This window comes from Chelon labrosus (genome assembly GCF_963514085.1).
Source record: "Chelon labrosus genome assembly, chromosome: 19".
Lineage (NCBI taxonomy): Eukaryota > Metazoa > Chordata > Actinopteri > Mugiliformes > Mugilidae > Chelon > Chelon labrosus.
Genome location: NC_140352.1, coordinates 4,279,955 through 4,305,611, shown reverse-complemented (window position 1 = coordinate 4,305,611; position 25,657 = coordinate 4,279,955). Strand labels below are relative to the sequence as shown.

The window sequence follows — 25,657 nt, the reverse complement described above, 5'->3', positions numbered from 1 at the left end:
ATCCTGCTGTCACTGGACTCACATATGCACACAAACTGTAAATAAACACCACTTTTGTATTTGTGTGCAGTAGCTTGTAATTTGTGAGCAAGGCCGCACATTCTTGATTCCGTTCCTGCTTTCCGCTGCATGTGTGGAACGCGATTCACTCTCTATTAGAGAGAGGGAGAAATAAAAGAAGAAGCTGGATATTCAGAAAGATATTCAACGTGATTTAAATTTCTTTCAGAGAGAAGTTTTAGCCTTGTATTCTTTCCACAGCACATGAAAGGAAGAACTTCAGTGATGAACTGCGGTTCTACATTCTTTATTTATTTTTTTATTATTTCTTCCCATGCAGCCATGTTGATCCGCGTTTAGGTGTCAAAACGGACGTCTAATCTCCCGACGGCGCGGCGGTGATTTGTTCCATCATCCCCCTTCGAAGGGGTTATCTCCGCCTCCCACTGATCCAGCAATGGTCGTCTGAACGCCTCACGCCGCCACTTTGCCACTTTTGGATACGGCTCTAATGAAACAGCTCCAGACTCGGGCACCGGTGCCAACTCACGAAATCAGCCGCAGAGATCACCTTGTGCCGGGAAAAAACTTTCACAGCGAACCCATAAAGCGCGTCCTAGACATTCTCATAAATAAGCGCATCGCCTCCGCCGCCGCCTGTGTGTGTCTTCTGTCTGCCTCGCTTTGGTGAAAGCCGTAATTGTTTGCAACTTAGAGCGAGTTTAATGCAGATAGCGGCGGTGAAGCTTCACGAACTCCTCTCGATATTAAATTTACCGCACTGGGTGGCCAGAGTTCTGAGGCCAGCAGAAGTGAATTAAAGAATAGTTGTGCGCCTAATGAGCGGGCTTGTACTCAAGTCTGAATAAATCTGCTCCCGCTTTTATTTATTATTTATTATTGCCCGCATCCCGATAAATGTATTCCCTTTTTATAAATTATTACGATAAAAATCACAGATTTCACCTAGGCCCGCGCAAAGGAACCACCCGATACATCTCCTAAACTTCACGGCAGCCGTTGTTGGTGAATAGAGGAAATTATTTTAGCAGGGGTAATGAGAAACTGTAGACGTGCAGGAGGAGAAAGCAGAAATATATATATAGAGAGTGTGGCAGAGGAAAAAGGTGGAGAGGGTGAGAACAGGCGACATAATGAAGAGCTGAGAGTGCTGGGAGGGCATGGAAGTGTGTGAGGAGGGAGAAACGAAGAGAGGCCAAGAGAGGGAGAAAGAGAGAGAGGTTGAGAAGACAGATTGGGCCGGACAGGCTGTGGAAGACTGTATAATGAGACGCTCTACTGGGTCCTGCTTGGTTTGTGCTGGCAACAAGCTACATGCCTCCTCGTCCTGGTCTCACTTTGAACCTCCTCTCGTTAAATTCTGTTTCCTCTCGGGGACAAACTAACCGCGGGGATTGGCATCTTTAAGATTATCCTGGAAGTAACAGAATAACAGATTTGGATCTCTTTTTTATTTGCTGCCCAGAAAAAAAAAATAAAAAATCAACTTTTCCGGCTTTTCTACTGCCCTCCTCCCCCAACATCCGTGCTGCCCTTTAACTTTAGCCTGACAGCAAAAAAAAAAAAAGGCAAAAAGACAAAACAGGTTTTTATTTTTATTTAAAAGACTTTGCACTCTGCAGCTATGTCAGGATTTATACTCATATAAAAACAGCTTCCAGTCTCACACCAGTGAGTCTTGCGCCTGCCGTCACCGCAGACAGCAGCCCTGCGGGATTTAGATTCAGGTGTAAAGTATCCCAACCGCTTTGGGATATTTTTTGACTTCATCTCTGCATGATGCAGATGTCGCGGTGTCGTGTTTACCTCGCTGACGGCCACGTAGTATCTGGGCTGCTGGAAACGTGGCGCGTTGTCGTTGCGGTCTCGAACCACGATGCGCACCTCGTGCAGGATCACGGTGCCAATCAGCTCGTTGGTACACTGGACCTGGACCACGATGGACTGGATGTATGAGGGCGGCTGGAAAAGAGAAGCAGAGGGATAGATGTAGACCAGACCTGTCTTGATCTCAAGGGTCCTGGACCAGTAAGGTAACAGAATAATAACCTCTAAATAAAGACAAGTCCAGATGTTTCCCTTTGTTTTAGTGCAATTATAACAACATTTTATGAACGACCTGACATTTCTCAATGAAAATACACCAATCAGGCATAACATTATGACCACCTTCCTAATATTGTGTAGGTCTCCCTTGTGGTGACTCATCAGAGAATGGACATGGGTCTTCTGAGGGTGTCCTGTGGTGTCTGGCAACTCAATGTTGTTAGTAGGGGGGGTCTTTGGGGGGAGGGGCCTCTGTGGATCATCCCACAGATACTTGATCAGTTTGGGATCGAGTGAATTTGGAGGCCAGGTCAACACCTTGCTGGGGATGGCTGCTGCCATCAAGGAGTGTCATTGCTATGGGGTGGGGGTGCCTGGTCTGGTCTAGGTGGGTGCTACATGTCTAAGTAACATCCACACCAATGAATGCCAGGTCCAGAAGTTTCCCAGCAGAACACTGAATTGTCACAAGATGGTTTAAATGTTATTTACTTCTCCTGTCCGTGGTTTGGACAGATTATGATTTGCTGCTACTTCTACTGAAAAACTGCAGTAAAGGTCTTCATGGTCATTTTCGGGCCGGTTTTAGCCCCCATGCCGTTGGTTTGACACCCCTGATACCCCTACAGTCCACAACAGCACAGCCAAAACCCATAAAAACCATAAAGCTACCATAGCTGCACAAAACTACCAGAAGACTTTTTGTGCCAGATTTGACTTTAAAAAAAAAAAAAAAAAACAACTGCTCGATTACTTTACAAAGAGAGACAGCAGGTGGTCGGATGGAGCTAAAACTTTCTCGCAACAGCAAAAGTTGGTGAGACCACTATGAATATTTACTACCATCTGCAGTGAGGTTAAAGCAGAAAAAGTGGCATAAAAAACAAACAAAAAAACATTTGCTTCAACAATTACCTTACGTACTCTTAACTCGAGTGTGACACATCGGATCACAACTATACTGCATGAAATGAGACAAAGAGAGTCAAATATTTGCACAGATAAAGCAAAAATAAAACAGTCCGGTTTCCTTACATCTCTATCCAGAACCCGTCCGGTGCTGTTCAGGTACAGGGCTTGTCTGGAGGGGTCGAGGATCACCCAGTAGTCACGGTTGTCCCTCAGCGACAGAGAGATGGTTCGATCCGGACCTTCGGCCACGCCGTTTATCTGCATGTTCTCCACCAGCAACGTTCCTGGAATCAAATCAAATAAATATATATATATATAAATATATATATGTATACATGTGGAATAACCCAGCAGCTAAACACAGACACGGAGCCTGGGTTTTCCTGCAAGTATACCATGATCCAATTTGAAGCTAAATTGAAGCAGATGGAGACATGTTTTTGGTCCCCAGATCTAAATTTATTAGGAAAGAAAAGGAAACGGAGACGTTTCAAACAGAAGCCTCTGTTCTTCTTCATGTTCCTAAATTAATTATATACCTGGAAATGATGTGTGGGTTGCAGCCACAGTCAAGGTCAATGAGACGGAGAAGGACGCAGCGTACGGAGCGAGATGGAGTAAAAAGCATGTGCAACTCAGTAAAATTTAATTAAGTAAGGCAGAGCAGATACGGGCAACTACGTCCGCTCCATCACTCTATAACGGTACCTGAATGCTTGAGCCCAGCTGGAAGAGAAAATAAAACTTTTCAGATAAAGAGCGACGGTCGAGCAGAAAACAACACATGTTCTATGTTCTAAATAAATAATAATAAAAAAAGCTTGTGAATAAATAAAATAGTCAACATTTTACAAAGCCAGATGGTACAGATGGAATAAAACTTGATTCATTTAACACAGTCAATTGTGGGCGGTGGAGTGACGAAGACGCATGATTCTGAAGGGTAGAAGTGAGTCTAATATTTATATTCATATCTCGGCATGAATCCAGAAAAACTTCTCGAAAAACACTGCAAGGCGCACGTGTACACCTTGCAGACTGAACGCGTGCTGTGATAAGAGATTCCAGCTCGACTCTTTACTCAGATAAAATGATGTGATAATCTATACTGCATGCGCTAACATGCCCCAAAACCTGCACTGGCGTAACACTTATTGCTGCGGAGCGACGAACTTCCCCAAAAATGTGCAGCAACTGAGAAGAAGCTCTCATCATCTTCAAACACTTTACATCTCGTTGTTTCCAGCCTCCTCCAGCTGCCATGTTTCTCCTTGAAGAATCTATTCATTCCACTCCAACAGAATTCAGCGTTTACATATTTGCCTGCTGAACGGATTATCAAAAGTTTCCACCAACCCAACACCACCAGAAGGCCTGGCTCGCAGTCTTCACTCTAATTCATCCCAAAGGTCAGGTGCTCAGTCATGTTGGAACAGGAAGGGACCATCCCCAAACTGTTCCCACAAAGTTGGGAGCATGGAATTGTCCAAAATCTCTCGGTATGCTGAAGCATTCAGAGTTCCTTTCACTGGAACTAAGGGGCCAAGCCCAGCTCCTGAAAAACAACCCCACACCATAACCCCCCCTCCACCAAACTTCACACTTGGCTCAATACAGTCAGACAAGTACCGTTCTCCTGGCAACCGCCAAACCCAGATTGGTCCATCAGAATGTAAGATGGAGAAGCTTGATTCATCACGCCAGAGAACGTGTCTCCACTGCTCTAGAGTCCAGTGGTGGCGTGCTTTATACCACTGCATCCGACCCTTTGCATTTTACTTGGTGATGTATGGCTTGGATGCAGCTGCTCGGCCATGGAAACCCATTCCATGAAGCTCTCTACTGTTCTTGAGCTAATCTGAAGGCCACATGAAGTTTGGAGGTCTGTAGAGATTGACTCTGCAGAAAGTTGGTGACCTCTGAGCACTATGCGTTCCCAGTCACTTCAACTTTGTTATAATACCACTGAAAGTTGACTGTGGAATATTTAGTAGAGAGGAAATTTCACAACTGGACTTGTTGTACAAGTGTCATCCTATCACAGCACCACGCTGGGTGAGCTGAGAGCGACCCGTTCTTTCACTAATGTTTGTAGAAGCAGTCTGCATGACTAGGTGCTGGATTTTATACACCTGTGACCATGGAAGGGACTGGAACACCTGAATTCAATTATTTGGATGAGTGAGTGAATACTTTTGGCAATATAATATAGACATACTGAGGTAGAATATATAAGGTATGTACTGTATAAAATATACAAAAGTATATATAAAATATACACATGTATAAATAAAACATGTACCAGCGTACACAAGACATACAATATACTAGATTAAATATATTATGCAATAAATATGGATATGAAGGTATGTGGTAATATAACATGTATACTATTGTGTACAATAAATTAGTTTAAAGACTGTATATGAGTATATGTATGAAACTAAATAAGATATATAAACACTGTATGAGATACTGGAGATCATTAAGATATGTAATTTGTAGGATGAAATAATACTGCATAGAAATTTAAAATATACAGTAGCAGCAGAGCAACCACAGCCCAGTCCACAGCCATGGTCCATCAAGGATCACATTTGTGTTTACTGTGAATGTTTGAACAGAAGCTAGGTGCATGAAATATGTGAGGAAGCAAAACAAAGTGTGGAAAAGCAAAAAAAGATAAATAAATAAAATAAAAACTGCTGTTTAACTGCTCGACTCTGTGCAGCATCTGAATCACAAGAGACCCATTACCAGGCCCCACACACTGCATTATTAATCCAAAACACCACTGTGTCCCATCCTTCAGCATATTATCAGACACTGCAGACTTATATTCTGCAGACACACGCTTGTTCTGTGTGTGTTTACAACAAATAGATTAGTGAGCAAAGAGCAAAACACTTGATATTTGCCCTTTAGCAGATTATATATGATGCAAGCAAAAACCTACACACAGTATATAGCTTGCACGTCTTGCAGGTTCTCGACTCTTTGCAACAACCCTACGAGCCGTTGTGTGTGTGCGACCGTGTGCGAGCCGGCAACAGAAAAGTTTGAAAATTAGAAACGGTTAGATCAAGGCAGAGATTTCGACGGCGGGGGGAAAAGAGAAAAAGTTGAGAGGCGAGCGTGATTGTGTTTGCTTGGTCGTGAGCGACGCCCGAAACGATCCCATATCTGATCTGCCAGACTTAAAATTGGGTCACGGCCTTTTCCCGCGCTGCCATGGAAACCGTGTCAAATGCTCTGCTGTGATTCGCTGACTTTTAAATAAACGAGGAAATCTAATGAAATTGGTTTCTTTATATGAGAAATGGGATAGAAAATGGAATTCATTAAGGGGAGGGGTTCATTCCAATCTCTCTCTCTCTCTCTCTCTCTCTCTCTCTCTCTCTCTTTTTTTGAGTCTGTCTTGCAAAATGAGTTTAAAAAAATCTCAAGTACAAGCAAATAAGAAAAAGATAGACGGCGCGTACACCTTGTGTGACTGTGTCTAATTGAATACCACAGACGGTCTAATATGAACGCTCTCTCTTCACTGTGACCTCACTTTACGGGATGTGTGACTGAATACTGCACTCAGCGGCACCTGATTAAATTGACCCGTGTGTTAAAGCACACAGGCAAGAAGGCGTGTGCTTGTGTGCTTGTGTGTGTGCAGCAACACGTACAGCAGAGTGCAGGAATTTGTGGAGAAGAAGGGGGGAAAAAAAGCATAAAGAGCAATTAGAGAACAAGAGAAAGGAGAGCAGAGGAAAAAAAGAGAGAGGTAAAGAAGAGACCGGGCCGAATGAGACGTATTAGGAGAAAATGGGCCTCGCCGCGGTGCTTTAATAGAATTTTTACAGGACATTAACTTAACTGAATGTGGCTACAGTGGGGATGCGTCATCCAGGTACGAGCTGTGGACTGAGAAGCAATCAACGCATCTACCCCCTCATTCGGGTCTTGGAGGGGGGAGGAAAGAAAGAGGGGGGGGGGGGGGGGTGTCAAGACAATAGCGGAGTAGCAACACGGACGACTTCACTCTTTCCACTACGGTGTGGGAGGAGGTAAACTAGTGATGTGTCATGCACAAACCAGCCGATGTTTGGTAGTGGATCAGAAGAGCCGAATCCTATCGAGTCTCCGCTCGCGTGAGAACTTTGTTTTGATGGGGACGCCATGTGGCCAGTCACATGTGAGGACTTACCATTACTATAGTATTATGTGAAAGCAGAGAGGGGGACAGACGCTGTGGCTGACTGAGTAAGACAGCAGACAGCAGTGAACAGGGCAGATGCTCACGGAGAGAAGAAATCGCATCAGCTCGTCAAAGCTGAGGTATTGGATTTATCTCAATGCCAATATGCACTGAAGACATTTATACCTTTTGTTTACTGAGTTTGGTTCTGTTTTTGCTTGTGTGGATTTGATTGCAGTGTTTTGTTCATTAAAGTTTTATTGAAATATTAAACAAAGATGATAATGCTTTTGTAGCAGAATAACTGCACAAAACGAGACAATTATTAGGCTTCTCACAAAAACATTGAATGCAAAAGGTCTTATCAGCGCACAAACTGTATGTATTTGCTGTGTTGGGCTAAAATACCAGGCTAAAAACGATACTGAAAAAAGAACCGTTCAGGAGCTGAAAGAGCCGACTCTTCTTTGGGAGCCGTGGCAAAAGAGCCGGCTCTCAGAAAAGAGCTGAACTTCCCATCACTAGAAAAGGGCAAATATGTGATAGTTTGCCCTAGTTTGACGGTGACAATGAATAAAGCAGTTGTTTCATTCAAAAGGCCAAGCCGCCGTGTTTATTCCTTATGTCATTTCAATTCCATGCACATGGAATAGCTTTGATTTTAAATGCGCCGTCCTAGTGTGTGACTCTTTTCAAGTTGCTTCAGTACAACTGTTTGGGTCTAAATACGATAACTTTTAAAGCGACAGTACCATCTGGCAACACTGAAGTAAACTCATGTTTTTACATTTTAGCGCTATAAGTCACAGCAGCGACACACGGTGAAGCCGTGGGTCAAGTGTTTTTAGCGTTGTAAAAAAAAATAATACAAAGAAGAAAAAGAGGAAGCCTTAGAGTTTTCTTTTTATATTCAGAATACATCGTACTTTCTCTTTTTTGCTGCCTCCGACGCACGTTTCTTCAAAATGGATGACCTTAACTAAGTCACACTGAGCTTTTGTATGCTGCTGCTGCTGCTCCTCATGTATTGTAAATCGCTCCGTGGTCAAGCTACATTAGCATGGCTGAGTGTTTTTTTGCAGCAGTACAATGTAAAGTTGTTACACAATATCTACTGTACTGTAATGTTAATTATACAGTAACTTTACAGTGTATATGCTAATTTATGTTTTATAAATCAGTGCTGAGATACATCCTGCACTCATGAATACATGCACAATCACTCACTTACATACAGTGTAGTGTTTATATGCATGTGCTACACTGTGAGCTGTATATACTGTACTGTATGTATAGCCTGTATAAAAACAGGCAGCACCTCAGCACCATCAGTAGTATTTAATAGTACTCTACAGTAGGGGTTGTACGACTAGTCGGCGAGTCACTGATCAATAACAACATGGACGCCTACTAGAAGACAGGTGAGGAAACCCAGTGGGTCCTTGCAGCAAACTCAATAGCATTTAATTTAATTTAATGTAGCTGGGATAAAAAAAAAAAGCAGCACATAGCAGCTAAAGGTCTAATAACTTTATCAAATAGTTGATGTGCAGCCTCTTTCTCTCTGTTACCACAGGACGTTTGGTGAAGTTGTTAACTGACTGCTGTCCAGAGGATTTGCACCGTTCCTCTGCTAGCGTTAGCATTAGCCTTTTCAGATGCATTGCAGTAGTACTTTAGTTGTATTTCAGGACTGACATGTCACGGTAGTATGGGCTTCATCTTTAGTGAAGTATTTCCACACACTTGATGAACCGCTGCTGGTTTGCTGCAACGACCCACTGGGCTCCTCACCTGTCTTCTAGGAGTCGCGGCGCAGCGGTGTAGCCGACAAACTGACTGGTCGACCGGTCTGCACTACCTCCACTGTGAGGACCCCCGTAGCTTCTCTGTGTGGCCTGCTGTGCATGTACTTGAGTCTCGACCCGATTTCCTCGCCTATTCTTATCGCTCTTTTACTCGATATTAATGAACTCACACTCCTCATTTCCGTATCGCCTTCTTTTACGACATCTCCCTGAGCAAGAACTCTCTAACTTGTATCTTGTTACCCCCCCCCTCATCCTTATCTTTCCTCGAGTCTCTTTCTCTCTCTTCTTTTTGCAACCACTAGACCAGGATAATCACCCTGAAGCCAGAATCTCTATTAAACCCTTAACACTATTTCACAGCCATAGAGCAATACATGGCATTATGTATACAAACGACTCCAGTACTATCCTTCAACAGCCTTGTTGGGTAGATTACTGCATAAGTAGGCACAGCACAGACTCACTCACTGTATATACACACAATGCAATATCATACGTACATAATTAACACACACAGATAGTGCACATATTACAGCAGGATAATATGATGTCCCAGTCAACGTGGAAGTAGCATTCTGGAAACTGAAAACGCATTTACAGCCGCACAGACCTAAGAAACTTTCCTGTTTCCAACAGAGCCAGCACAGTAACGGATGAAAGTAAAATAAAAAAAGTCATTTTCATTTTACAAATCCCATCTTGTCCCCTCACTTTTTCCAGTTTCAGTTTGATTCACCCACTGAAATCCTAAAAAAAAATCCAGATGGAGGAGAGTGGAGGCAATAAAAATGTTAATATGCTCATCTAAGTCTCCCATACAGTGTGGTTCCTACTGCAATAATCAGCTGGACAAGTAGCAGTGAGTGATATGCATATAATATCATTAGGTTTGACTTTTGCTGCAGACAAAGTCGAGTACAGTACAGACTGTAATGTCTAAACCTGTTTGGTTCCTGCAGTCTGAACATGCAGTCGCTACTCAGGCTGGAAACAAAAAATACTGCATACTACTCTGCACTTTCTCTGAGGAAAGCAATCAATATTGTGCTAATAGTAATATTTTAAAGTTGAGCATTCAATACAGTTTTAATATCAGATGGAATCCCTGCTGAATATTATAAAATATCCTGTTCCTGTAATCCGTCTAATCTTTAAAGCCTTATAATGAAAACACACAGAATGTAACTTAAATTAATTTCTTTAAAATCATTCATGAACACAGATACTGGGATTATAAGCAAGTCCCTATTATAAGACGTTTAGGACGTACAGGATTAGATGCACTTGTATTTGAGCACTGATGCCTCACAGCAGGAAGGTTCTGGGTTCTAATCCATGGGCCGACTGGTTCCTTTCTGTGTGGAGTTTGCATGTTCTCCCTGTGTCTGCGTGGGTTCTCTCCAGGTACTCCAGCTTCCTCCCACCGTCCAAAGACATGCTGGTTAGGTTCATTGGCTATAGACCGGTGTACCCCACCTCTTGCCCAAGGAAAACTGGGATAAGCTCCAGACCCCCCAGAGGACAAGCAGCTACAGAAAATGAATGAATCTTCTTGGGAAAACACTTCGCAAAGTCTCAACCCCAAGGAAAAACTAAATCATAGTTACAAATCGAGGCCACCCATGTTGGCATTTAATAACGATAACAAATATATATATATATTTAAGGTGTTGTTTTAAAGCACCTCAAATAAAACTTATGAGATGGAGAAAGTGGTGCTATTCCAAAGACGAGCAAGTCAGGTTGATTTAATTTCCTGTAGGTGTGAATGCGCGGCTGCCGTCAGTTTCTTTAACCTTAAACCCGTGGTTATTGCAGTTACCACAACAACCCGGATAATGATCTCTCCGGAAACCTGACAGTTCACTTCTATTTGCACCTTAGTCTAATGAAATCTTTACTTCAGCAGCGTGTTACTGTATGCCACGAATGGAAAGGTTTCTATTAATTTAAATTTAAGCTTCTTACGGCAAATTTACATTGCTGTAATAATCTTGGTCCCCAGACCCCACCACCTGATTACACAGTAAATTATATTAGTAATATACACCAATCAGGCATAACATTATGACCACCTCCCTAATATTGTGCAGGTCTCCCTTGTGGTGACTCATCAGAGAATGAACATGGGTCTTCTGAGGGTGTCCTGTGGTGTCTGGCAACACAATGTTGTTAGTGGGGGGGCCTTTGAGGGGAGGGGCCTCTGTGGATCATCCCACAGGTACTTGATCAGTTTGGGATCCAGTGAATTTGGAGGCCAGGTCCACACCTTGTGCTGTTCTTCATGTTTTGTTTTTTTTAGTTGTTCCTAAAGTGTTTTTGTGTGTGTGTCTGTGTCAGTCTGCATCCTGCTGGGGATGGCTGCTGCCATCAAGGAGTGTCATTGCTATGGGGTGGGGGTGCCTGGTCTGGTCTAGGTGGGTGCTACATGTCTAAGTAACATCCACACCAATGAATGCCAGGTCTAAAAGTTTCCCAGCAGAACATTGAACTGTCACAAGATGGTTTAAATGTTATTCACTTCTCCTGTCAGAGGTCATAATGTTATGGCTGATCGGTGTATGTCGTGTAAATCAATGTAGAAATAACTCTAAATCTATCATAGAAGGACTTTTTTTGGTGGAGTATGTATGAGGATACAGGTGAGTGGTCATTGTGAAGACCACTGTGAACCCCCCTTACTCTTCAAATATCCAAAGAACGCAGCAAACAGAGAAAACCGGAGTAGTAAGAGGACCAGTAGCTTCACAGGATGCATTAAGCCATCAGCAGATGCAGACATGCCGACTGTGTGGATGCAAGGCGCTCCTCTCCTCTCCTCTCCTCTCCTCTCCTCTCCGTCTGCCGTCACCATGCTAATCTCTGTCTGTGTCAGTTAGGATTACTTGTGATCTGGTCTCACGATTTCAAACTTGGTGGAGGAGCAGACTTAGGCAAACATTATGACAGGTCGTCGTCTCTGAGCGGTAATCTATATGCTAGAGATAAGGCAGTGACTTAAGCACGCTGAACAGCACTGCCTGTCAACATTTCACCTTCCCCTGGAGGAATTAGTGGTCACTCCTTCGGGGGGTAGCGCAAGCCTTCGTTTACTCGTGACCAGAGTATGGATTAAAATGGAATCACCCAACAAATGACCTCCTCCAAACTGTACACTCCCCTTTGCAGCCGTGTGCATTTGTTTAGACAGTATCTCTCTTTGCAGTCATGAAAACCCGGAGCCGCTAATGAGTTGAAAATGTCTTGAACAGGTTGAGCTAACTAAGAAAAGAGAAGAGGATTTATTTGCAAAAGAACTGCATGACACACAGCCCGACCGGCGCCAAATTATTTATACATTTAACCCGAAGCTACAGCCACCAGCTGCTAGCCCGGCGTGATGGAAGTCTGGAAACGCGGAAAGGTAACAAAATCCACCAGCCTGCACACCTCCAAAGCTCAATAATTAACATGTGACATGTCAAAAAAACAAAACAAACAAACAAGAAACACTGTTGTCAAGTAGTGTGAGGTTGCCGGGCAACAAGCGAAGAGACACCAGGAAGTTGTTGAAACGCCACACAATCCCAGATGACTACGTTGATATCCCCTCTCTGTTTACACCTGTACACAATGATTCAGCTCAAACGGGATGACCTCATGTACCCGCCTTCAACACCGGTGGATCAGACTTCAGCTATGACACAGTTGGCGCACACCTAATGAATAGTAATGACGGCTTCCCGGTCCAATCAAATCATCCAACAGTGGTGCTGATTATATTAAAAAAAAACAAAAACATTTGATTCAAAGAAAGTGTTGACTCGTCACATCTTGAGCTCAGAAAGCTTATTTAAACCCACTATAAAGCACGAAGAAGAACAAAGATGAACACTTTACCGTTGGGGCTTTCTTCATCTATGGCAACAATGGTGGCAGGAGGACCCGACCGAGAAAGCTTACACTCTGAAAAAGGAAAAAAGACAAAGTTAGCAATTATACATTTGGGGATATCACTGCTTTTGATCCATTTTTAGGAAGTATAAAACATTCCTGTGAAGCCTGTGCGTGGTATCATTTGACAAATGGCAGTATTTAGGAGGATAATGATTTAAAACGACTGAGAAACGACTCAAGGGAACACGGCGATAAATGCATAGAGATACAGGACTGTGCAGAAGTTTTAGGCAGGTGTGGAAAAAGGCTGTAAATGACTTTCAAGAATAGAAGTGTTAATAGTTGATTTGCATCAATACACAATGCAGTGAATAAACAGAAGAGACATCTAAATCAAGTCAGTGTTTGCACATGTGACCACCCTTTGCCTTCAAAACAGCATCAGTTCTTCTGGGTACACTCGGCTGGTGGGTTGTTCCAAACGTCTTGGAGAACTAACCCCAGATCTTCTGTGGATGTAGGCTTCCTCAAATCCTTCTGACTCTTCATGGAATCCCAGACAGACTCCATGATGTTGAAATCAGGGCTCTGTGGTGGCACAAACCATCACTTCCAGGATTTCTTGTTCTTCTTCACGCTGAAGATAGTTCTTAATGGCAATGGCTGTATGTTTGGGGGTTGTTATCCTGCTGCAGAATAAATTCGGTGCCAATCATACGCCTCCCTGATGATACTGCATGATGGATAAGTTTGTCAGCATATCGAGGACACCATTAAACCAAACCTCCATTTGCAGAAATTCAGCCACAGACTTGCAAGGAACCTTCACCATGCTTCACTGTTGCCTGCAGACACTCTTGTCATTCTTGTACCGCCTCCAGTCCTTCTGCTACAGCCAAACATCTCAGAGCACCTACTGCCATTTGTCTGCATCCTGGTTCCTATGTTTTCGTGCATAGTTGAGTCAGTTGTCGGAGGTTTGGCTTTTTGGCTGCAGGTCTTCCGTGAAGACCACTCCTGGCCAGACTTCTCCAGACAGCTGATGGGTGTACCTGGGTCCTGCTGGTTTCTGCCAGTTCTGATCAAACGTCACTGCTGGACATCTTCAGATTCGGATGTGTATTTCCACTGTTGCACCAAGTTTCATTGGCAAACCACGGCGTCCACGATCCTACAAAATCCCTGACTTCTATCCAAGTGTACCTGTGAGATTTGATGCTGGTTTGATTCGATTTAGATTTTACTTTTTGTTCACTCACCTCGCAGTACTGTATATAAAGGACACGTTTTTACTGACATATTTAAAGCCTTTTCTCTCTTTCTAGTCGTACAAAAAGAGCAAACGAATTGTAAAACTGGAATGAAATGTATTATTAAAAGAAATAAGTTACAGGGGGCAGGAACTGACCGTGAGGAGAGACTAATGCCCACTTTTTTACGGATGACGTAACCCACTACGACCATCTCTGCAGGGTCAGTGGGGGTTAATAAACTTGCACAGTGGCTGAACACACAGTCAAGAGAGGAAGAAAAAGGAGATAGCTCTTACCCTCATATTGCCAGTCTGCAGTAAGAGACAGCCACGTCACACCAGGAAGGAAGGAAGAGAAGAAGGAAGGCAGAAGAAAAGAAGGGAAAGGGAAAAGAAAAAAATGAAATACAAGAATTAACCGCCAGGGCAAAGAAAGACATTAGAGCAACAAAGAGGAAGAAGAGTTGAACAGGGTATGAGGTTTAAAGTTTTTAAAACGATGCCAAGTGTGTGTGTTTCCTAGTTCAGTTCAAAAATGTCGATCTCCGTAAGCTATTCCACCTCCTCTCATAGCCACCGCCCACACCTACTGTATTACCACAAGAAGGAACGATCTCAACCCAGCTCGAGGCTTAAAAATGGACCGATTCAGAACAGGAAGCAGCGCCAACATTCACACATTCTCCTTTATCCTTCTGCCCTTGCCAGGATACAGGAAAAATAAGAACACCCACATTGAGCAGACGGGGATGGACAAATGAAACAGATCTCGAGGACGGTTGGGAAAATCCCTCGAGGAAGGCTGTGAGATGGATGTCTGCTCACCTAGAAAATAGACTTCATGGAACAATGATCACACTTCTTCTGTCTTTCTTGCTCTCCGTAATAAAGCCCTGCAATGTACAACATTATAGTTCCTATAAGCTCAAGATTCCTTGGTATTGTAGTTCGCTGTGGGTGAAGGTGTCCTAGAACTGCTCCCCTATAAAATACAGTAGATGCAGAAAACCAGGTGTCAGACGTGGGATTCAAGCCCACACCTCTAGCAGAGACTGCAATCTGAATCTTTTGTATTTATCCCGTGGGAAATTCAGTGTCCAGTAGCTTCATCACATATAGAACCACAATCCAGGTGGTTCCTCACAGGTAGGCGTTGTAGAGTCTTATGTCCTGAGGGACAAAAGACCTCCTCAGCGTGTCCATGGAGCAGGACAGAGACACAGAGACAGCCTGTCACTGAACGAGCTTCCCTGCCTGATTATGGTGTCCTGTAGAGTGTGGTGGACATTGTTCTTGATGGACCAGAGTTTGTTCAAGGTCCTTTCATCTACCACCAATGTCAAGGACTCCAACTGTGTCCCTACCACAGAGTCCTCCTTCTGGATCAACTTGTCCAGCAGTGAGGTGTCCTTCTTCTTAGTGTTGCCTCCCCAGGACACCACAGTGAAGAAGAGGACACTGGCAACAATAGTCTGGTAGAACATGTCCAGCAGCTTCCTGCAGGTATTAAACCACATTAGCCTCCTGAGGAAATAGAGACGGCTCTGACCTTTTTTGTTTACTGAGTCTATGATAGCCCACCAGTCCAGTTTGTGACAGTTCAGTGTTCTGCTGGGAAACTTTTGGACCTGGCATTCATTAGTGTGGATGTTACTTAGACATGTAGCACCCACCTAGACCAGACCAGGAACCCCCACCCCATAGCAATGACACTCCTTGATGGCAGCAGCCATCCCCAGCAGGATGCAGCCTGACACAGACACACACACAAAAACACTTTAGGAACAACTAAAAAAAAACATGAAGAACAGCACAAGGTGTTGACCTGGCCTCCAAATTCACTAGATCCCAAACTGATCAAGTATCTGTGGGATGATCCACAGAGGCCCCTCCCCTCAAAGGCCCCCCCACAAACAACATTGTGTTGCCAGACACCACAGGACACCCTCAGAAGGCCCATGTCCATTCTCTGATGAGTCACCACAAGGGAGACCTACACAATATTAGGAAGGTGGTCATAATGTTATGCCTGATCTATTACATCTGTTTTTGCTACAGGTGACCAAAAACATCAGAACCGAAGAAACACAAGATGGCAAGTGAGTGCAGAACATTTTGGTTCACCTTTTATTGGGATGATAACCAGAATGACCAATCTAGGAAATGTGACGATCTAATATTGTAGTGTCACAGGGAGGCTGTTGGGGTAGATGGCTGGCTACAAAAAACACTGGCGGACAACATGTTATTCAGAACAAATAAATGAGGATTTTGGCAAATTCCCCAGGCCGTGACACAGGTTTCTCTCCTGACTCGACGCGTAAAGCCGAGCTGCATGCATAATGCACAGCGCTGTGATCTGTTCATCTAACTCAGAAAGCGCACTCATTTTCCTGGATGTCAAGCTTTTCACATCTTTGCTCGAAGTGAGTTTAATATTTTAATACGTAACCGAGACAACAGCCTACCCGTCAAACCCAGTCATGGGAGCTGTCTGAACACATCCACATAAATGCTAGTCACGCTTTAATTGCCGAGATGTCTTGCAGATGCAGTTTGTTCCTCATTACGTGGCAAAAAATAAATAATAAAAAATATATACAACTAGTTTCCATCAGAGTATACATTCAGTGAGCACTCTAATGCAATCCGTCACAACAGCTCCACCGTAAATACACAAAGCTTGTGAGTTTGCCAGAAAGGGGATGAGGAGGCGTTTTACCCCTTCTCCTTTGGAAGCTGTTTTTAAGGGTGCGTCTGATGTTAGCAATCCAGAAAGATGTATGGGCCACGGAACAATAGCCACTAGTTACATCACACTCCACCAGCTGGCCTGTGTGCATGCATGGCAGTGTGTGCAGAGCAGATGACAGATGCGTATCCCCTGCTTGACTGCTTTTTTATCCTTCAGTGTAAGCTGATGCCCCTCATATATAACTAACCAGCCATTTGTTCTCTATGGGGCATCTCCGTCTCTCCCTCCACCCTACCTCTCTCTCTCTCTCTCTCTCCATACCTGTCAGTCTGATTTCCTTCCCTTCAAATAGTGAAAATTAAATAGTATGAAACAGCACACGGTCGTAACTCGAAGCGGCAGATGAACGCGATGAGATTTCAAGTAGCCAGGTAGCGCTAACCTGAAGCCTCGCTCCCTCTCAGTACATCTGAATAAATAATTCCCCGTTAAATAACAGAACTGAAGATGAGACCACATTTGTTAGCAGGTTGCTGGCAGCTCCTAAATGAAATCATATGTTACGGCAGTTCTTTCCATCTGCATGACAGGCAGCAGGAGTTAATTGCATAGAAATGCAAATCCCATTATCTTCTATCTACCGCACACGCCGTAGCTCCGCAACACGTTTCCTCTCTTAATAAAGCGGCTCCTATAGTGCAGTGATCCTCCATGCGTGTACTTATACCCCTTAATTAAGCGTCTACTAATGCTCACCTTCAACAATCTACATTTCTTCCTTCACTGACATATACTCATTCCTGTAATCACTCACTTATTCGCCGGTAAGTTTCTTGGGGCCAAGACATGGAGACGACTGAAATGACTTTGTGCGTGAGGAAGCGAATAAATCCGTCTAACGCCAGGTTTCTGTCGAGCTGATGAAAAAGCCAGCGGAGCGGACGTGTGAGTAGAACGAGGGGGAAGCATTCAAGGTGTGCAGCTCATAAAAAAGGACTTTGAAATAGACCCTCTCCATTCAGACAATACCACAGGCAGTCGATGAGGAGAAGAAGAAGAAGAAGAAGAAGGAAAAAAGTTTGCTCCGTTTCAGATTTATTATCTATCCTCCTTATTTAAACCTGGAGTGTTTCAATCAATAGCTTCTTTATTGAGTATTCAAATTCTGTCCGTCTATATTTGGCAAGGAGAATAAGTAGGTAGGGGTTGCCAAGTTGGCAGAAGAGAAGTCCCCATTAGTTGACTAAGAAAGAAGAGAGAGAGAGAGAGAGAGAGAGACTGTGACTGCAGGTGAAGACCACAGCAATCACCCGAGGGTCCAGGCAGGACGAGTAGGTTGGAAACGACTCGTCTTAGCAACGGTCTCCGGGATAAACAGTGCACAGTCACACCGCTTAACACAGTTTACGCGATCAGGCCCGCGTGTCTGTCTGCACCGGGACGCTCACGCATGCTAGAGTTACCCATCAAATATACATGCTGAGGCTGACTCAACGGGACACCTGGACAGCACTGACTGTGTGAGTCATATACTCAGACTGAGTCACTCCACACAGAGTGGAGATGGGTCATTGTTACAGCAAATAACGTAATAGTTTAATCATTTGAAACTGTTGTTAGTCCACTTTGTTCTTTATGTGGATAAAACTAATGAAATATATGGCATTTAAGTAGAGCGCTTTAGAGCCAGGCCACGTTTGTCTGCTACCAATCCTTATGCTAAGCTAAGAGTTAGCTTAGCATCATGTTGAGTGCGTTGTATTTTGTATACTTGTTTTGGTAAACCTCTATGTAGCACAGTGTGTACAGCATCAGTGCCTTCAAATGGCGAGTCAGATGAGCACATATGAACGACCCTATCTTCTTAGATACAGACATTGGCCTTCTGAGGGTGTCCTGTGGTGTCTGGCTTTGGGTCCTATGGATTGAGGGGAGGGGCCTCTGTGGATCATCCCACAGATACTTGATCAGTTTGAAATCTAGTGAATTTGGAGGCCAGGTCAACACCTTGTGCTGTTCTTCATGTTTTTTTTTTGTTTTTTTTTAGTTGTTCCTAAAGCGCTTCTGTGGCTGCATCCTGCTGGGGATGGCTGCTGCCATCAAGGAGTGTCATTGCTATGGGGTGGGGGGGTCTGGTCTGGTCTAGGTGGGTGCTACATGTCTAAGTAACATCCACACCAATGAATGCCAGGTCCAGAAGTTTCCCAGCAGAACACTGAATTGTCACAAGATGGTAAATGTTCTTCACTTCTTCTGTCAGTGGTCATAATGTTGTGGCTGATTGGTGTACACTGACAGCAATGTGTGAAACCAGCACCAGCTTACTAACAGAATCTCATTATAGCTAGTGGCTGCCAACTCTCTAAATTCATCTTCTTCCTTATTTCAAGATCAGTTCAAAAGCTTCTTAATCATCTTTTTTTTTTTTTAATCATGCCATATTGTGAAAAATTTGTGCTCATTTGAGCAAGTCGTACTTGACTGCATTCTCCTTGTTACCATCTGTTGTGTATTTGCTTGGCTTCTTCGCCTGGAGTCTAGATTGTGAATGGGAAAAAAAAAACCCGACGATGGTGAACTCCAAAACGAGCCGGAGCAATGAAGACAAACAGGCGTCGTCCCGGGAGACGTCCGCGTTGATCGGATATCTGAGAAGATTCCTCTCTCAAAGGAGCGTCGAGGTTTGAGAAAGCTGTTTCCAGGCGACTTGATTGATGGCCACGTAATTTGGATCTGGCACGCGCGCACAAAGAAGCGGCAAAGTAAACAGTTTATGATGAAACCGTCCGCTCTGATGAGCAAGATCGAAATGAAATGGATAATGTAACAAGAGAGGAGATGGAACAATCTGATGTTCCAAGTGGAGTTGCATCAAGTGATATATCGGGCTGTCATTTAGAAAAATAAACAAAAAAACTGTCTTGTAGTACACTCTTTAAAACACTGCAACAAAATTAAGTCAAAAAAATAAATAAATAAAAGTCAAATGAGTCTTTTTACAGTTTCACACAATTGAATTAATGAGGATTAATAGCATCAGAGTGGCTTAATAACACCGACAATATGTGTTTAGCATTCCCATGGTGTTGTCGGCATTCACAGTGTTTCACAGGGTTTGGAAGTTAATTACATATTGGGCCTTGATGATATAACTTGATCTTTTTAATTTACTTATTAATGGCGCATTATTAAAACTGTGCCAATGAAAATGTAAAACGAGAAGCCGTTTTCTTTTTTTCTCTCGTTTATTTCATCCGAAGCCCTGGCGTCTGGCTCGCAGCGCAGCCGCAAACACATCAAATAGTTTCTGACTTGCTCGCCGGGCCGTCGGGCTTGACTTCTAAAAATACACCGCACGCTCGTTCAAACAGGAAGTTGAGAAACATGTCAGTAAGAGGTTGAAATAGAGGAGCAGGGCGGCGCTTTTTTTTTTTTCCTCTAAAAGTTCTCGTGTGTCATGTCCTTTTTAAGCTTCCATCAGCAGGTACACCAATCTACACTTCTCTCTGGGGTCCGATTCCTCTCTGTCTCGACTCCTCTACCCAGCCGGCAAGCCGTTCATCCATCACCCGTTCATCTCTCCATCTATCCATCCATCCATCCATCCTTCCTTTCCTCCGATTCATTCATCCGTGGAGGACAGAGGAAAACTGGCGGGCGGAGAGAGAGAGAGAAGTCGACTTGTGGGGAGCAGAGAAAAGAAACGAAGGGGAGAATTGGTAGATGAGGACAAGTGGGAACGAGGAGAGGACGAGGAGAGGATTGGGCGGGGGGGGGGTGTAATGAGAGGCGAGGAAGAGGAGCAAAAAGGAGAGGATTGTGGAGGAGAGAGACGTTGTGACCTTGGGTTAGATTGATGTATCTCTGGAGAAAACGGATTGTCGACCTGCTTGCACACACACACACTCGCAAAGACACACGGGCGGATGCACACACGGACTCGGTGCTGGAGGGATCACCACTTTGTCACCGTGCTGGCTTATCCATTATCCTGACTCTCTACCGCTCTCTCTTTCCGTCTCTGCCTCACTGTGTCGGGCCTGCACCCAGCCGGGGCAGGGTTGAACACAGCTGACAGCAGCAGCAGTGGTGAGTAATCAGACACTAGTTGTTTTGAAGACAACATGGCAAAAATGCATAAATGCCCCTCCAGTAACCCCACGTGAACTGTAGAATCCACATCATTGCCCAAGGCTCTAGTCTGGATTTTGACTCTCTTATAAAAGAAATAGATTCTAGGTCAACTAAAATTTCTTCAAAAAAAAGTTATATCTGTGTTAAAGGTACCACGTGAAGTTTTTGGCCACTAGTAGTGCTATAGAGTAACAGGAACATGGATGACACAGTGTTTTGTTAGGAATTGTAAATTCAAATCACTTTAACACCTTAGCCTCGCCATGGAAATTACCGTAATGACATGACATTGGCTGTAAAGTACAAGTGCAAGCCTCGGCTTTCAGAAACCATTGGAATTTTTCCCATAGGGCAAACCGTGATGTAATTATGGCAATCCAAAGCACTGGTGACACATTCAGTTTTTAAAGAGTAAACTTCACATTTAAGTTCCTATCTCAAGTGCAGATGTGTTTGAGCTAGCTTAGCAGTAAGACTAACTAGCTAGTCTGGCTCAATCCACAGTCAGAACAGCAACCATTTTACTCTACATCTGCTTTGTTTGACCTATACATATACACACATAGGTCCAATCCTTATTCCGTCCTTTGGCACTAACCCTAGGTGCCCCCCAACTGGACAGTGGTGCCTAAGAAGGGATTTATGCACTGACCATTTCAGTGATCTCGGCCTTGCACAGATATCAGATGTGCAGGGAAGTGCCAAAAATTTGCTTCCTGGGGTACACCCTGAACAGCCCATTTAGAATCACCAATGAACTTAGCAAGCATGTCTATGGATGGTGGGAGGAAGCCGGAGTACCCGGAGAGAACCCATGCAGACACAAGGACAACATTCAAACTCCACACAGAAAGGCCCAGTCAGTTGATGGATTAGAACCCAGAACCTTCTTGCTGTGAGGCATCAGTGCTAACCACCACACCAATGTGTCGCCTGACTCAACATTTCTTGAAAACCTTTGAGATTGCCACTTTAAACAGTAATGTTTTTGTTTAGTATTTATTTTCTCCTGTCATTTACGTTAATTTCTTACCATTTTCATGCGAATTGTGGATGTCAACCACAAATGATTTGGTAAAATTCACTGACTTAATCAATGAGAGGTGGGTTTGTGGGAAGGAATCTGTTGGTCCATGAGAAAAAGACTCAGTTAGTGATGGAAGCATAGAGAACAAAAAAAAAAAACCAATAAATGTGAGTAGGGTAAAGTTCCAACGGTACAGGGAGGGGTGGAGAAAAAAACAATCTAGAGAAATACCAGTCTGCTTCAGAGGTGGGGGGTGTAAGGCGCAGATGATGGTAAAAAAAAAGGAAAGAGAAGGACAAAGTCAGACAGAGAAGGTAATGCTGAGGTGACGACAGATGGGAGGTATTCACTTCAGATGCGACGTCTAACAACAAAGGAAAGCAACTGATAAATATTTAAATCACCTTGGAACTTCAACTGCACCCACACCTACACACAGACACAAACTTCTTGCTATCTTTGAAAGGACTTACCATTTACATAATGCATTCCCTGGCCCCTTACCTGAACCCTAAACATGTCAACTAAGCGTCCAACCCAAACCCTAACCAACCTTCACCCTAATACCAAGTCTCAACAGGTTTCAGAAAAATGGCCCCATAAGGACAATGTTGGTATTATGCACGAGTCCCCACATCCTAATAAAAAACCAGAACACAAACAAACACAAACTTCACTGGTACAGGCTAGCATAGCTTTGTAGCATAGGGCTGGACTCAGTACAGTTATCATCTACACAACCCGATATGAACGGCATAGATTTAACTAAATTACTATTTCATGCACGCTTTGAATAATTATGGAAGCTGTAGAAATGTTGTTGCTTTGGCAACCAGAAGAGGAGCAATTCATGATGCATGATTCATGATGCATTCCCTGGCCCCTTACCTGAACCCTAAACATGTCAACTAAGCGTCCAACCCAAACCCTAACCAACCTTCACCCTGATACCAAGTCTCAACAGGTTTCAGAAAAATTGCCCCATAAGGACAACACGGCCCCACAATGTTGGTATTATACAAGAGTCCCCACATCCTAATAAAAACCAGAACACAAACAAACACAAACCTCACTGGTACAGTTTAGCATAGCTTTGTAGCATAGGGCTGGACTCAGTACAATCATCATCTACACAACCCAATATGAACGGCATAGATTTAACAAAATTATTATTTCATGCATGCTTTGAATAATTATGGAAGCTGTAGAAATGTTGTTGCTTTGGCAACCAGAAGAGGAGCAATTCATGAAAGCACTTTAGTGTATCATTAATAGAACAGATATTAGCAAGAGCTATATATATATATATATATTTATTTTTTTCATTATTTCAATTGTACAAAAAGAGATTCGCAGACTGAGCCAGGAGTCTGGAAATGTAAAAAACCTTTCTTTTGGAGGGCAACATAATTTGTTGCAGTGCTGTGCGGCTGTTTGCATTGGCTACTGAAGGACAACCAATGCATAAAGAACTGGATCAATGCCCGTCTAAATCCAATACCTCCACACTGTCCTCTTCTTATTTCCCACTCCTGTGGAGGCCTCATCACATTGAAGGTGTTTTTTTTTGTTTAATCACATTAATTAAAGGTACTCTAATAGGTTATTCCCTCACTAGCAGTGCAATTTAGTTAAATCTATTTTCTATTTTCCATTTACCTTGCATGTTGTTCCCCACTGGCAGTCATACCGTGGTGTTTTACATGTGAGGTGAGGTGTCGCGCTAATTCGTGGTTTGACAGTTGCATACAATTAAGCCAAGAACTATTTGCAACACAGAAGGCAGCAACGAAAAGTCAGCTACACGTTGATGAATTATTTAAAAATGGCTTTGTGAATAATTAATGCGGAGGTAATAGCTTGTGAATGTAAACGTAGTGCATTTTATGGCACATGCTGAATGTTTTGGCCAAGGTGTTAAACCTTAGTGGGCTACATCAACAGCTGAATTTAGACGCTGTTTGTATTGATTGACAAAGATGGATTTCAGGAGAATGGTTCTGAAGCTCAGTGTGGTGGCTCTGGATATGCTGTGCATGTATGTGTCTAACTCTGGCTAACCCAAAAAGAATAGGCGAAGAAGTTGAGTGTGAGTGGAGCTAGGGCAGATAGCTAGCAACTTGAGACAGCAACCATCCAGCACTCGAAGCAGACATACCCTAAATGAAGCCCTAACTTAATAGGGAAATTAGTAAAAGAGACCAAAACCTTTTCATGTGCCAATCTGTAAATATTATTTCTGCTGCAAAGTTGGATATTTTAGGTTGGACGTCAGTGGAGATCGACTCAGTTTTGAAACTAGCATCAAGTGGTCATTAGAGGAACTGCAGGTTTCTTGACACTTCTGTGTTGGCTTTATTTTTTAGCCCTAGAGGTTGTGGCTTGGATGTTTATCAGTATCTGTAGTGATGAACATTTCATCTTGGTTAGTGGCAATGTGTTCAGGAGTTTACCTGTTTAATCATATCACTCTCAATGGTGGCAATAATGACATGGTTATATTATAAATGTTGATGAATGAATCAATCAATCAATCACAAATTTTGTAAACCTCACAGATTACACTTTTCCTGCCCTTTGGAATATTTATTGAGGATTAATCATAGATGTATTAATGAGACATAAGCTATTTAGACATTTAAAATAGATCTGTTGTCTAAAATGTGGTATAGACATTTACTATGAGGGAATTCTGGGCCAAAATTGACCTGGACCTGGACCATACTGGAAAGGCATTGAATATGAACCATGTCTAAGGGTTAATGCAACGTTCAGGTGGTCATTATGAATGACACCTTGGTAAGAGAGGCTGGTGAATAGGAATTGATTTGGAAAAGGAACCATTTTCAAGCTCCTGGCGTACTATTTTTTATAGGACATCTCGAAGGCCTGCTGTCCTCAGAAAGTTATCGAGGACGGGACAGAGAAAAAGAGAGAGAGACTTGCTAATACCTGTTTGATTTGGTATTTTCATTTTTCAAGGCACGAACCAGCACACGCTTCACCGTTACGCATCGTCTCTCACGGACAGCCGCACAAGTACAAAGAGCAGTGTTTAGGCTTAAGAAAAGAGTATCATCACAGACACGCACTTGCATCGCACTCAATATGTGCCCACTGAAGCGTAACTATTTTCATCCCTTCTTCTGTCTCTTGTTTACACTCACAGATAAATCCCATTCAAATCAAACAACCAGCAAAGGACTACCTACACACCACTGGCTGCAAATGAATTCATAATCAGAGTCAACCCAAGTGTAGGAATTCACCAGAGATGCGAGTTTGAATTTGCTGCTACTCGCTCGCTACTCGCCCCGCTGCGAAATGTAAAGGGAACCCTTTGCAAAGGCTAAAGCAAGCTATTTGTGCGCTACGAGTCAAGACGATTTCAGTAATGAGTACTAAGAGATTGTGGTCTTAATCAGAAGCTGTGACAGGGAAAAACAAAACAAACAAAACGAAAATTTAAAGGGTTTGGAACCATTAAACTTTTGCAATTTGACACATTGTGCGGTCTCTCACCCTGGGATTGAGGCTCATTAAAAAATATACGGGTTCTCTTCCCACTAGGGAAACCAAAAAAAATTAGTAAATATAGTCTCTCACCTGAGGACCCGGGCTAATTAAAACATACTAGTACCCTTGTCATGTACGGGTCCAAACAGCTGAAAACAACCGCTCGTCCTGGGACTCG

The 25,657-nt window shown here is 43.3% G+C and overlaps 1 protein-coding gene across 1 annotated transcript in view; it reads right to left on the bottom strand.

The window, feature by feature from the left end:
* Positions 1-25,657, bottom strand: part of LOC311504369 (protocadherin-15-like) — a 197,009-nt gene that overhangs the window by 138,444 nt on the left and 32,908 nt on the right. The window contains exons 3-6 of the mRNA XM_084567402.1: positions 14,405-14,419; positions 12,859-12,924; positions 3,103-3,263; positions 1,828-1,983 (exon numbers count right to left, since the gene is read on the bottom strand). Of these exons, the coding sequence (XP_084423528.1) occupies positions 1,828-1,983; positions 3,103-3,263; positions 12,859-12,924; positions 14,405-14,419 (398 nt within the window). The remainder of the gene's footprint in view (positions 1-1,827; positions 1,984-3,102; positions 3,264-12,858; positions 12,925-14,404; positions 14,420-25,657) is intronic.